The 15003-nt window shown below is 42.6% G+C and overlaps 1 protein-coding gene across 4 annotated transcripts in view; it reads right to left on the bottom strand.

Moving 5' to 3' along the window:
* The window catches only part of dscama (Down syndrome cell adhesion molecule a), an 86019-nt gene that overhangs the window by 22249 nt on the left and 48767 nt on the right, over positions 1–15003 (bottom strand). For all 4 annotated transcript variants that reach the window (XM_035179238.2, XM_035179240.2, XM_035179239.2 and 1 more), the window contains 8 exons: positions 11816–11962; positions 10785–11063; positions 10306–10581; positions 9498–9794; positions 7538–7813; positions 5920–6198; positions 5522–5641; positions 4165–4344 (listed from right to left, as the gene is read on the bottom strand). In XM_035179238.2, coding sequence (XP_035035129.1) covers positions 4165–4344; positions 5522–5641; positions 5920–6198; positions 7538–7813; positions 9498–9794; positions 10306–10581; positions 10785–11063; positions 11816–11962 — 1854 coding nt within the window. The remainder of the gene's footprint in view (positions 1–4164; positions 4345–5521; positions 5642–5919; positions 6199–7537; positions 7814–9497; positions 9795–10305; positions 10582–10784; positions 11064–11815; positions 11963–15003) is intronic.

Genomic DNA, 15003 nt, shown 5'->3' with positions numbered 1-15003 from the left:
TCTTAAGGCTTTTCCGACCGACTAAGAGCTGGATATTTAACTTATTGACATTTACATGTCAACAGTATGTGGATATGGTTGTGTAATGTAACACGAGGGCTGCACAATTATAAGCACATCCATGCACATGCACTTTCAGCCATGTACGACTTAGTCCCGGTGCACAGAATGCAAGCAATTTTTCCTGGCTGTTAGTGCAGTGGCCACGTTCACACAGGATGATACATGGTGTATTATGACGAGACATTAGCCTATGCACAGACACTCATAACAATGAAAGTGCAGAGCTACGACATCACAATAGCAACAATTCATTTCCTGCGGAGTCTACACAATAGCCCGGCAGAGTGGGATCTATCTAAACCACTGCATTAGCAGCCTGGCCCATCAGTCTTTTGTAATGGCTGCACTGTGCTGCACTATATCTGTGCCTTTACATTATGTCTTTGCATTGATGTGTGCAGCCCTTTGTGTGCTAATGTCTGTCCTTGTGTGTGCTTATGAGCATGTTTGCTCATCTGTGTCACCTATGTAACCTGATACCATTATCACCATGCATGTGTTTACACAGTACAGCTCAGTTTCAATTTGATCTAATGATTTCCTGTATATTGATACATGAGTCTCGCATAGCCAGACCTCTCTTCACAGTGCTCACTCCCTCTTCTTCTAAAAACAAAAACTAAAATGTTTCGGCATGTTTGTATTTCTATAATCCAATCACAATTGACTTGGGTGGACGATGCAGTAACATCGCGCCTGCCAAATAGTGTTTAGGTGGAATAATTTGCAGACGGGGAGGCGACTGCTGTCATTAAAATATAAAATTCCCCGATGCAAGACGGGGATGCATGCAGATAGTGGAAGGGGAGAAAAGTGTTGCGTGAGAAACACGGCCAATGGCAGGCTTATACCTGCAGTCTACATCCGGTGAGTCACATTGATACATCAAGCTTCACTTGGACAGCTAATAATACACAGTGGAGATCATGCTATCTATCACATGAGCACTTCAGCATGCGTCAGCTTGTGTGCTCCCTAATTGGCTCCTAAGCCTCTTAAGTAGCTGCCACTGCTCAAGTGGTGTAGGCTGGCCAGGATAAACAACATGAAAACACCACAGAGTGTACAGAACATCACAGTGTCCGACATTACCGAGCATTACAGCCTCAAACGCTGTACTTGTATGCACATGGAGAGGCTTTAAGGGTTAACAAGCTCCTTGCCTGCACATTAGGACACGCACACACACACTTTTCAATGACACAAGGATAATCATTGATATAATGCATTCCTCGTGTCTCTTACACTAACCTTAACCTCACCGTGAACCTTAAAACCAATTCCTAACCCTAAAACCGCCCTTTGAAATTGGTAGGATCTGCCAAAATATCATTGTTTTCCCAAAATGTCCTCAGTCCATATTTTTACAACTCAAACTGGCCCTTGCTAAGACAGAAGTACATGTGCACACATACACACAGCCTTAAAGATCATTAATAATATGTTACAGAAGAAATCCAAGTACTTAAATTCTTTGAGACGATTATCCCACAACTAAAATCCAGAAGCAGCTGCTTCCACTGAGTGACAACTTCACCTACAGCACCGGTGTTTGTCAGACTGTGAAAACTTTGTCTGTACCAAATAGTTTTGTAAAAGTCTTATAAACAACACAAAGCGCGTTGTTTCCATATTTCTAGTCTATTTTTAGTAATCAGCATCGGAAAAGACAGATGGCAAAATTACGTTAAAAAATTTAGGGTCACAGTACATAATTCTTTATGCTGTCTCTCAAAAATGTGCACAAAACAAGCTGACATGAAATATAAAATAATGCAGTAATGCTGCAACTAACAATTATTATTTTTAACAATAAATCTGCTGACCTTTTTTAGATTGATCGATTTACAAATTGGTCTATAAAACTCACCCCAGGTGACAACTTCAAATTGTTTTGTCTGATCAAAAGTCCAAAGTCCAAATATATTCAATGTATTATGACATATAGCAAATCCTCACATAGGGAAAACCGCAAACAAAGAATGCTTCAAAAGGACAGAAATGCTTAAAAATGCACTATATGATGAAGTCATTATCAAATTGATTACAAACTTATTGTTTCAGATCCAATAAGCAATATGATAATCTAAACTGTAAATTAAGATAAGTTTACATGAGAAATCAACGCATTTAATTGACTTGTGGCTCAATACATGCAATTTATTTATAAGCAGCATGTAAACATATTTGCCATAAAGACAAATCAACAGTAAAATGCTGTCTCAGTGTTCAGTTGCCAAATTGTCATATTGCCCATATGTGTCAGTAATCCTATCCTGCAATATGGTAATGTTACTCTGATTGGCCAGAAGACAGTGTGATATATAGTATATATCATATAGGATGTTGTCATTAAGTGTTGTAAAATAAAAAAGTGTGGAGCATTCAATCTACACTTCTATGTAAGGACTTTAAGAAGTGAAACCTCTTGATCTGGATATGTATACATTATTTTAGCAATTACCAGATAATTACAAATACACTTCAAATGTATGTTTTTCAAAGACATGTGAACTGTGACTAACATTTGAATGACATAAAGGGCTAAACAGAGTTGGTTTGAGAGTTGGTGCATGCATGTTTGTGAGGGAGCATGTTGGGCTGGAGTCAGACAAGAGGGGTCATGTTGACTATTTGGCTGCGGCTGGCAGACAGTGAGACACTCAGCAGGGAGTACTCTGCTCGGGCTTGATAAGAGCCACAAGGCCAAAAGCCTCATCTTGCAGTGACAGATCAAACTGAGCACCCAGCCACAGTAGACACACACACACACACACACACACACACACACACACACACACACACACACACACACACACACACACACACACACACACACACACACACACACACACACACACACACACACACACACACACACACACACACGTAAATCCACGATCATAAGCCCATACAGAACCATGAAGAACTGTATCTTCATGGAATTGAGAAATACATTATTTGTGACACTGTCTGTGCTATAGAGGAAGTCCTGGTGTATGTAGACTGTCAGATCCATGCTTTTAGCAGTTCTGTTTTTGAGACGATATAGTGAATAATCATGTATTAGACACTCATTATTTATGAAGTGTTCTTTCAACCTGAAGAGGGCAGTCTTCCTGTTTAAAAAATGAAATATTACTAGATAAATAATTCTGATTGAAATTCATGAATTTAAATGCCTTGGTAAAATAAACTGCTTAATTTATGTTATCATATGTAATAATGGGTTTGTACAAGACATATCTCAACAATTACAACTAAAGTTACCGTAAAACTATTTTTGGTGATCTATGATTGGTTAGAAGCTGAAAAAGGTGGTTGCATAACTGTATTTCATGCATATGTGGTAATGTGAGCATGACGGGTGTTAGGTCCAATCCTTTGATTTTGTGATGTAGCAGCCCAAAATTTACATTTCACATCGGATAGACATGATCGGAGGGACATGAATGTACTTAGAGGAAGAGAGAGTTAATAATATAAAATAAAAATGGCTGTATCTCATGCACAGGAAAGGGAGGATGACAGAAAACAGAAAGAAAGGCACAGGGAGATGGGGAACATTTGTGGATAAGGCATTTCTCTTTCAACCCCCTTTTTCTCCATCCCTCAGCCCCTCTTTTCCACATGGCAGCTCCTGTCTGCATGCAGAATTCAAGGCTTAATGGAGGGGAGCTAAGTCCTTAGCCACACAGCGGATAAATGCTGTACTTTCTTCCAAGAGATGTGGTGGGGATGGCTGTGTGCGTTGCTTTCGTGGGATTCAGTCAGGCAGAAAGCACAGAGCAAGCACCATGATGGCATCTTGCTGGTGGCCTGACTGTCACAGACAAAGCCCACTCCAGATCAACTCACTTGACCTCTGTGCTTCAGTGACAATGTTTTACTTTAATGTTACCAGCACCTGAGCCCACAACAGAGGAGTGGACTAGATGCAGTCAGGTGTAATCATTTTGTGACAGCACATATGGGACATTACCATAAATACTAAGATAATCGAAGGCAGACATGACCATCTATAGCACGGACCAACACTGAATACATGTTTGAATTTACGCTCCTCAGTGTAGAAAGGTGCTGTTTTCCCACGAGACTTACTTTTGACATTGAGATACATGGACTTGCTGACATCAGCTCCAACATCGTTGCTGACTCTACACAGGTAGAAGCCACTGTCTTCTTCCAGCACATGCTTAATGAGCAGAGAGCCGTTGACCAGCACCTCGATCCGAAAGCCTGAGTTGAGGGCGATGGGTTTGAATTGAGGGACCCCGGCACCTGTCACAGAGCAGAGAGCGAGTGTTAACAGAGTTTTAGACGGACACTTACACTGGCTCACAATTTTGTTTTCTCCATTCTCATAGAAATGCTTAGAGCAAAGTCATTCACCACAAATATGATCGCTTTATAAAGGGTTATGTCCCTATTTATATCAGTGTGTGAAAGAGACACTGTAAGAGTGACTAATGAACAATAATGGAAGGAGGCTATATAATTTTGTCATTGCATTGCCATTGTAAAAGCTTGTACATCAATGTATGCCAACATGTAATGGAACTAGCATTTAAAACAAACCCTGAGGATCTTGACATCATGAAAGTGAACTTTATTGAACAGTATTTGTCCTGGATTGCATTATCGTACCAGTGTACCTAATATTGTTGACATTCAGCGTAAAAACAGGACATTCTTAGTTTTACTTATGGTTAAACTTAGTGTCCAGATGAATTCATATAAATATTACCTCTGGCATGTTTTCATCTGCGTTTATTTGTATATTAGCAGGATTACACCAAAATTACAGTTTTTCATGAAATTTTATGGAGGGGTGGAGCATGACAAAAGAAACAACCACTTAAATTTTGCCCTCACACTTTAGAATTGAATTTAACATTAATCTTTGTTTCAAATTCATCAAAGGCAGCATGATTCCCAGATCCTCGTACACCACTGAATGGAATGAGACAAGTTGCTGGCAGGGTTAAATGTATTTTGCCTTCTGTGTGTTTGATAATACTTTTTTTTGAATGAACAACACATAAACCATGTCACCATATGAGCCTCAGTTACATATTATAAAGAGTAACCAAATCAAAACTGACAAAAGTAAAAGCAGTGGTCACTCATTAGAGGGGAAATCCTTGTTTTCAGAATCACTGCTATTGGTAAAGGCTGAATTAAAACGTGTAGAATAAAACCCTTGCTGTCTCTCATTTCATAGTGCTTGTTTGAACTGAAAGTGAGTATTTGTATGCATACAACCTTAAGGCTGTGGACATTATATTGGTTGTGTTGGCATTCAGAAATAAGTCATCTACCTCAAAAAATAAGTTTTGCCGTAGGACAATAAATCGAAACATACACAAATTCAGCACGACTGCCAACACTTTCACCAAACCTGGGGCGGTGAGAGGTGTGTTTATACAGAATGTAAAGTGTATGTGCCATATGTTACCTTTAGAGTACTCCCACTGGATGGTAGGGACAGGATAACCTTCTGCCGAGCAGTTTAGTATCACCGCTTTTCCATAGATGCCATCCTGGTCCTTAGGTTGTACCACAAATTTGGGAGGGACTGAAAGACAAGTGACCATATGATTCATAGGTTGCTTTATTATAACCAGGGATAAAAATAAGGGGAAAATCTGATATAATTATTGGCTGTCATACTCAAATTAAAACTAAATTTGACACAAACAGACATCAAATGTCAACAACAATTCGACAGATAATCTGTGAAAGTTGTATATTTGGTGGCAAACGGCACAAGATGCAAGAAAAGACTAAAAGAGATTGTCTTCTTTTTCCTCTTCACCTCAGTCCCTCCTTCCTAATTCATGTCCCCTTCCTCACCTCGGACAATGAGCTGGCTCTGGTGTTCCACGGCGGCTGCCTGGTTGCGTGCGATGCAGGTGTAGTTGCCGTTGTGCATCAGTGTGAGATTGGAGACGCGCAGGGAGCTGGTAAAGTCGATGTTGTCTATGGTGACACCAAGGCTGACTGGGATCGGCCGGCCGTCCTTCTGCCAGGTGATGAAGACGGGCTGGTCGCCAGACATGACCACGCAGGGGATGAAGACTCGTTGGCCAATGGAAAACCGGGGGAACTCAAAGGGGTGGATGGTGGGTGGGACTGTGGAGGAGACATGCAGATTAATTTCCCCTATTGGAGTGTACCTTAAGCCTGTGGGTTACATGTCTATAACTTAGGTTTAATTTGATCAACAGACAACAGGTTTAGGACTCCAGCCTCAGAAGTACCTCAGCTGAGATTCTGTCATGGCTGAGCTACTTTATAAAGCACTCCCATGGCAACTCAGTAGTTGATTAAATAATTCTCTCTTCATCACCCTCTTCTCCATATAACATTATGCTATGATTTTGCACGAATGAGAGAAATATTTTATTACCCTTCTCCATGTAGAGCAGCTGAATTCTCTCTCAAACAACATGCATGTAACATTCTCCCTCACTCTCTTTTCGCTCTCTGGGGACACCGTAGCCATCGTGAGAACCAGATGCTTTGGAAAATTAATGATTTAAAATAACATTGGAATAAGCGGCACTTCAGCACTTATTTAATTCACAACAAAATAGGGATAATAGGCTCCTGGGGATTCCCTCTCGGCAGCGGTGGAATGCTAAGCAGCTGAGAGGCAAATTAGCTGAGGCGGAATGGCGCCGTAGCTTTGTCTACGGTGTGTGATTTCCCCCTCGCACACTCGTTAGCACGTCAAGACCCGCCAGAGAGAGAGTGTGAGAGAGAGATCCAAGGGGGTTGCCCATCCGACATTTCAAATTATGCATCGTCACTGAAGAAAGAAGAGCCATCTGAGGTTATCATCATCTGGCTCAGCTCGGTGCCACTGCATATTCAGATGAGCTCCAGATAAACTGGCTGGATGATGGAGATGGGGCATTGCTATCAGTGATGTGTGTGTGTGTGTGTGTGTGTGTGTGTGTGTGTGTGTGTGTGTGTGTGTGTGTGTGTGTGTGTGTGTGTGTGTGTGTGTGTGTGTGTGTGTGTGTGTGTGTTTTATGGGCTGTGATACACATGTATCCCATTGCATATCTGTGTTTTCTACAAGGAAAGGTAGATACCAAGGTGATGCTTTAATGTATCTCTTATTGTGACGTACAGCACGTGTGCCAGATGGAAAAACACACCAGGGTCAGGATGCAGACTGATGAAGTGATTCTGTTTTAGTAACCGCAGACTGAGAGATTAATGATGGACTACCCTGAATGTACTCAAGAAATACTCGGGTATATTATAGAGTGTCATTGCCCATCTCAAATAAATGCCCTCCGCTGCTTACTTGACACTTGAGATTGGTAATAATCATGATGGAGTAGCTGTGATTACACGCAGCTACAGCAACTAAATCTTATTTAATTTTTCTGAATGTTAGTCCCAGGTTTATTATGCAGAGTTCCAGGTGACTGAAGACAGATCAGACTGAGGTCCATACCTTTCACAGTAACGTAGACGCTCTGGTGAGTGGAGAGCTGAGGCTGCACCAGCACATTACACGTATATTCTCCTTCGTCCACATCCTTCTGCACGTCAAACAGCTTCAGGGTGCCGTTGTTCTCGAAGGCCCGCTGCCGGTGATTGTACGGCAGCAAGTTGGAGTCCTTGTACCACTTGATGGAGTAGTACGGGTAGCCAATGACACGGCAGTGGATGTACATATCCCGCCCAGCGATGGCAGTGAGGTTTTTCATTGGTCTGATGCTGGCAGGCCCTTGAAGGACACATTGGAGAGACAACTCTCTTAAAATGATTTTGAGGCAGGGGGGTGGGATAAAAGATAGCTGTGCTGTGGTGTGTGTGTTTTCAAGACAACACAAAGTTTACATGCCTTAATTCATTCAAATAGTAACACAGAAATATTACCAGATAGGAGTTTCAGACTGCCTGATTAAGTATCAACATGGAAAAGTGTTTAGTCAACTCTTAAATAAAATTAGACTCAGTTTAAACTTTCTGCTCTGTTCTCTTTTCAGGTTGGTCAAAGAACTAGGAATCCACAGACAAGCCCTGCACCAGAAAATGAAAGAAACATCAGGGACTGCAGAACGCTGCAGCCAATGGCTGTGGATCAGGAGGAAAGATCCAAGATGGTAGGGACACACACCCAGGTCTCCTCAGCCTACGGTGGGACTGCCTTAGCAGAGGGTGTCTTGTGATTAAATGGCTGAAACACCAGACGACACTTAAGTATGCAACTGATGATATATATCCCTAATATCTGCTTGTGATCCCTGCTGGTGGTAAGCAACTAAACATCGAACTGGTGCGAAATACCTTCGAACATACAAGGGATATTCACCATCTTGTCCTATGTTCTAAAATTCAAATGAGCTTTTTGCCTTCTCAGAACCAGGGTCTCATGTACCCTCCTGTCTGAGCTTATAGTGAATACTACTTTCTTCCCCACCTAGTCTGTTCTGGCTGTGATAGCCTCTGACAAGCATTAGAGTGGAATGTTCCCTTTCTCCACTCATGGAGCGTTTATCAAACCCATTACTTATGTTGCTGGCTTTCACGCACACTTAACACACGTGAAAAACCAGCAGAATAACCAACAGGCTTCCATAGCTCAATGCCTATCAGGGAAATGGACTATTAGGCTTCTCTTTAAAGCACTGCAGAAGACAGTTTAACTAGGCTCTGTAGTGTACTCTGAGCACAAGCATATACTGGGTTGCTACCCTCTTTAGCACGATTAAGGAGCCAACGATGTGAGAAACAGTCATTACACTTTCTCCGCAATGGCACCTGTGGAGATTTATCTTCATTGCTTGACTGCATTTGCCATCCATGGACCCTCGCTAAAGGGCTAGAGGATCACCCTATTTAGCCTCACAACATGCAAGAATGAACACAATCAAATTAAACCAATCAGTGTACAGACCGTACCCCTCCCTCTCTGCAACAGAGCAATGCTAATGGCAGTGCACTATGCACAGAAAGCTTGAGTGCCCCAGTATTACTGCTACATGACAACAGCAATCCAGCCAACCACGTCCCTGTACAGAGCAGACTGCACTGCACGAGTTGACAGTGAGTCACCTTAATGGTGTCCCAATATAAAGCTATCAGCAGGTGTAGGGAGCGGGGCATTAGAAGTTAATGCTGACACCAGTGACTAATGGCGGGAAGAGCTACTACAGGAGCCTGTGGACATCCCTGTCCTAGTCTCATCAAGTGGACACAGACCAAGGCTGCACCATCAGGTTTTAAGCGTAACAGAGAAACAAGCAATCCCTCGGACTAAAAATCTAAATATCTTGACAGACTTAGTCAGGCATTCTTTAAACATCTGCACATCAAAGCCAATTAAAAATGCGTCAAGTCCGAAACAAATCAAGACATGTTGATGTGTATATGTGATGGTGTGCTGGAAGAGTTGATCTGACAAGCACCTCTTACGTTTATTCGCGCCTGGTAGGAAACTGTCCCGGCCGAGTTGTTGCAGATGCAGCGATACACCCCTCCGTTGGGCACCTGGGTCTGGCTGATGTTGAGGTGGCTGACTACGTGACCTTCGGCGTTGGTGTAGTGTGAGATGCGGTGGCGGCTGTCCCGTACGACAGGTTCGTCATCCAGAGTCCATGTTATCCGTGGCTCCGGCGTGCCCTTCACAGTGCACGACAGCGACACAAACTCATTGATGTTGTAGACCTTCTCGCTGAATGAAGCCAGAATCTTGGGGGTGCCATCTGGTCAGTGGAAGGAGAGTCACATGACAATGGACATTTTATTATTATATAAATAAATAATACAAATGCATAACTGAAGCCTTAAAAAAAATCTTAATCCTTTCAAATATCCAGTTTGATTTGCCTTTTCACTGCAGTGTCTGTGGTATAAAAAGCAGAATCAGAGTATAAAGCAGATAAATACAGCTCCTTTCTCTGGCTCCACAACATCATTAATTATCAATATTCTCCTTATCATGGTGTGGTCATGGGAGGCAGACACTGCAGCACCCCCAGCCCCTTTAACAGTATGCAAGCTTCTTTCACAAAATCGAATCAAATAGGCTGGGCCTCTGCTGTACTGCAGCACTCAAAACAACATGTCTACCCTAGAGGAGTGCAGGGACATGCAGACACACAGTTTGCATTTACACAAATTAAGGAGAAAATACATGCTAATTTTGTTACTTATCCATATTAAAACACTTGCACCACCCACATATCTTCTCTCAGAGACACTGTGAATTCTGACCTTCAAGTATGACTTGGACAAAGTCCTGGGCTGACATCTTGCCATGTCTGGCGAAACACTGATAGGCTCCTCCATCACTCTTGGCCATACCAGCCATAACCAGGTTCTCCCTGTTCTCGCCTGTCATGCGGACGCTGTTACTGGGGTAGATGAGCTCTCCATTACGGTACCAGGAGAGCTGGTATTCCTCAGAGCCGGTTACACCGCAGGTCAGTGAAACTTGGCTTCCCACACTGCCCTTCACCTTCCGTGGACTCACCACCACCTTCAGGGGCTCTGTGGGATACAAAGTTCATGACTGATGATTTTGTCTCACTTGTTTTACTAGTATTATTACAAGTACATGGTATTATAATTAGTGAAATGTGCTAAATATGCTACCTTAAGAACCTTAAAGATCTCAAGCACTTGCTTTTCCCTGTTTGGCATAGAAATAGAAATCATCCCCAATACCTTACCAACAACCCAATGGTACTGACCTTTTACCAGCAGCCTGCCAACCACCTCAGCATTGCCGTAGCCATTCCACACCTCACACACATACGTCCCTGTGTCACTGGGATGGGCTCTCTCTATCAGCAGGCCTGTCACACTCTGTCTGAAGCGTGTGTCAGGCTCCAGAGGCCGGTTGTCCTTTAGCCAGCGGTACTTGGGTGCGGGGTGACCAGAGGCCTTGCAGGGCAACTCCACTCGATGAGATGCCATCACCTCACGACGCTCGAAGCTGTCCAGGATGTGGGGCGCTGAGTTGGTGGGGTCTGTAAGGTAGGGAATAAAGAATAGTTAAAAGAGGTTTGATTTTTTTTTTTTTGCTGATTAATTCTGACCAATTTCGAAACTCAAATTTTGATGCATATCATGAAAACACAGGGAGTTTCAAATTGGATGATTGAAGATTAGCGTATCCACTTTGTGGCTAAAGACTAGTATCTATTTTGGGCCTCTAATTTTGCTGAACTGTCTTGACTTGTGGTGCTGTGCATGGCTAAAGCACAAGATCCTATATTTCCAGTAGCAAGCTATGCCTTGTAAATTCCTTTCAAACGCCACACTCTAAGTCCAGGGTGACAAATGACAGTGCACAGCTGTTTTCACAGTTTAAGAAATATTCTTTATGACAAGTAAACTGAGCTTCATGTGTAAATTTGGTGGCGTGTCCCTTTAAATGGTTTAAGGTAAGAGGGGGCATTCTCTGTGCTGGCACAATTCTGATGACCTTTATCACATGTCAGCCTCTCTTTAATTCATGTGTTTCTTCCTGTCACTCTCTATTCTACTCACATTATCTGGATCTTTTTTTACAAGCATGACTTTATTTCAATATGTTCCTCTGTTATTTTGCACACAGTTGGAAACCAACCAAAACCAACAGCTAAACAAAAAAAGCCAGAGATCAATGACTACATTTTCCATGTCTATATCAACTTGTTTACTTGTGTTGAGCCGTAGTATATTGTAAATAACCACCATAAACTACTATATAATGCAGATATTTTGGCATCGCTCTTACCTGAGACAATGAGGCGGGCACTATTGCTCTGTCGGGTCTCTCCTGTGTATCGATGGCGTGTCATACACCTGTAGTTGTACAGCCCATCTTCCATTTGCACATCCAGGATATACAGGGCTCCCGTGGACGTGATGAGAAACCGAGACACTGAAATAAATAGTAACTGATTTAAAATGACAACTTTTGGCCAATGAGTACCTGAAGTGTCACCTTGCAGTGACCTGTAAGTACTGTATATTGTCTCTGGTTAATCAGTACATAATTGAATATTGTAGAGGAGGTATTTGTAGCTTGCAGACTGACAACAAAACACAAACCCAGCAGACCCCCTTCTTAACGGAGTGCTGAATCCATCACCTCCTCATCTTTCATTGATCCCCACTGACTCCCCACCCAGCTTTACTGTCTAGGCTTTTATAAAAAGAAATAATAAAGAATAGTGTGAATATTCACAGCAGAATTGCAATGACAACAAACATCCTGAACACAAAAAAACAGATGAGAATATGTTTGTGAAACATTGTGTGTGACACGTGACAAGAACAAACAAAGACTATCGTCTGATTTCATCACGGGACTTCACACAAGCATTTTACAACAAATACTATTCAACAGTAACATGCTGCTGAGAATAAAACGTAGTGCGAGTGTGTGCATGTGTGTGTGTGCTCATTTTTATGCACTGGAATCACTACCTTACACATTCTAAAAGAAGAAAATACAGAAAATCCAATATTGAAGTCTCTTAGCAAATATTTGCAAGTCAAGTGAGGTACGCAGCGCTGTGTGATTGTAGTCACCAAACATCTGCTGCAGCCCATTTAGCTCAGCACAGCTCTGAGGCGCTGTGACAAGGCGGTGTGTTGTGTAGCAGTGTAACACAGCTCGTTATCATGTAGCTCATCGCTCTCTTCTCTCTCGCTCCCTCTCTCTCTCTCTCTCTAGGGGGAACTCTCGCTCTCTCTCTCCTCCCTCTCTCAGCTCCAGACTAAAGCACAGGCAGCCAGGGATCACAGAGCACTTTGATAAGGCATGGCTGCGCAGGTCGGCTGTGCTAATATCATGCTAATGTTATGCTAATTTGTGTGAACACATGGAAGCGGAGAGAGGTAGTCAGTGTTTATGAGGAGTGATGTGTGCTGTAGCTGGTGGCTGCCGGGGAATTTTCATGTCCCCTGATGATGGAGGAGCCAATCTGAGGTGGGGATCAAATGGGGCCACTGCAGGGTGGGGGATTCTGGCAATATTGGTAGATATCATAATGTGGACTTTATGGGCTGTTGAATTACTCTCATTTAGTCCTGTCACGACAGTTTAACACTGATTAAGACTGCTTGTACAGGCCTGTGCACATTGAACGTTGAAATAATGGGAAGAGGCCTAAAAGTGAAGCCTATAAATCTCCCATACATACAAAAAATATATATATTTTAGCAGAAAATGAGCTGAATCTTTAACATGTTTTGGAGGAAAAATAAACATTGAGCTTCCTACAGACAGTCCACAGACAGTGGATGGAGAGAATTACAGATGACTTCCAATATATTTACAGATTACATTAATGGTGCAATGAGAAAGGGGTGACTGAGAGGACAGAGGGAAATAAGGAGGAGGAGGAGAGGGAGGAATACACAGAGGAACGTGTCGAGGATGCTATTGTGAGCAAGTGTTGACCTAGTTAGAAATGAGAGACCATGGATTTGATATCCTGAAGGGCTTTTTTCAGCTTGTGGTCGAGATGCTCTCATGTGTGACAGACAACCGGTGGTAAAGGAGGGGGACAGGGGAGGTAGTAGACACCCATACTGTACGCGTAAGACTGAATCAGAGAGAAAGGACACGAAATGTAATCAAATCTGAATCGTACTGGTTTTGATTTACTTTCATGGAAAGGAACAGTTCCACGAAAGCAGATATCAAAGGAAAGAGAAATGCAGGCTGTCTCTCCTGTCTTTCCTTTCTCCTCTTTCTGTCTTCTTCCCCTTCTTTCCCTCTGAAAGTTGCCTGGCAGGAAAGGTTGACAAGGCAGGCTTATGAATGAGCAGAGCTTTCATTAGAGCAGACTGGCTGTCACTGCAACAAAGGGCCGGGGCTGGGAGAGGGGAGTACGCCTGTGTTTTAAATGAGCGTTAAAACAGACACATACTCACACGTGTTTACATGTGGGAGTGTGTGGTTGTCTCATGTCTCCCAGTGAAATAAACTGGCTCAGGATCATTATTAATTTTCTTACTTAAGCATATGTTTGATACATGAAGATATAACAAATAACATGTTATTTGACACCACATCACAAATCATGTGATGTGGTGTCAAACATCTACCTCTTTTTATCACAAGCCCTTCTCCTTACAATGGAGTTTGACTCTTCAACTTTTGGTATCTTCCCCTAAAAGTAAATTAGGACCTGGATGCTATTTCTTATTCAGTACAAAACTTGGCGTCATCATTAAGTGTTTGAACATCTGTGTCTTTACTACTGCTACTGCCTGGCCTCGAGAAAATGTGTGCAGCTGCGAGGGAAATTCCTGTAAAGTCTAGAATGTTGAGCTTTGTTTTACCTTTGAGGAACAGGGGAGTACAGTAATGAGTTCTGATTTTAGTAGATTCTGCACCTTACAGTTTGCAAACGCAGCAGGAGCTACATCAACAGGCCTACAGTGCAGATGAGTAACAGAAAATGTTCAGGTTCAGTGTATTTTATTATATTCCTGATTCCTCAATGAACACATTGCACATAACTGTACGTGCACTGTAATAACTGTACGTGTACTGAACTGTGTGCATGTCCTTGTAGCTGAGGGCAATTTCTGTGTGTGCTCGTACCTCTGCAGTTCTCTCGAATCCCATTGGCTTATGTGTCCATATATTAAAGTCTTGTGAACATAATATGTGTTTCGATGCATGTGTGTATGCAGCACACAGCTGCATGCATGGTCGATAATAACGATCGAAGGCGCTCCACTACGCTTTTCCCTGCTCCTCTGTGCTCCACCTACTGCATACTAACACCGCCTGAGAGACAGCCTCCACTGTTGTTGCAGTGTGCGTGTGTGTGTGTGAGAGAGAGAGAGAGAGAGAGAGAGAGAGAGAGAGAGAGAGAGAGAGAGAGAGAGAGAGAGAGAGAGAGAGAGAGAGAGAGAGAGCGCATACTAGGCATATGAACATGTGTTTGTGTCCACACCTGG

Source organism: Hippoglossus stenolepis, chromosome 15, assembly GCF_022539355.2.
Source record: "Hippoglossus stenolepis isolate QCI-W04-F060 chromosome 15, HSTE1.2, whole genome shotgun sequence".
NCBI classification, from domain to species: domain Eukaryota; kingdom Metazoa; phylum Chordata; class Actinopteri; order Pleuronectiformes; family Pleuronectidae; genus Hippoglossus; species Hippoglossus stenolepis.
Note: the sequence above shows the minus strand (reverse complement) of the source record. Positions and strands in the feature narration are given on the sequence as shown.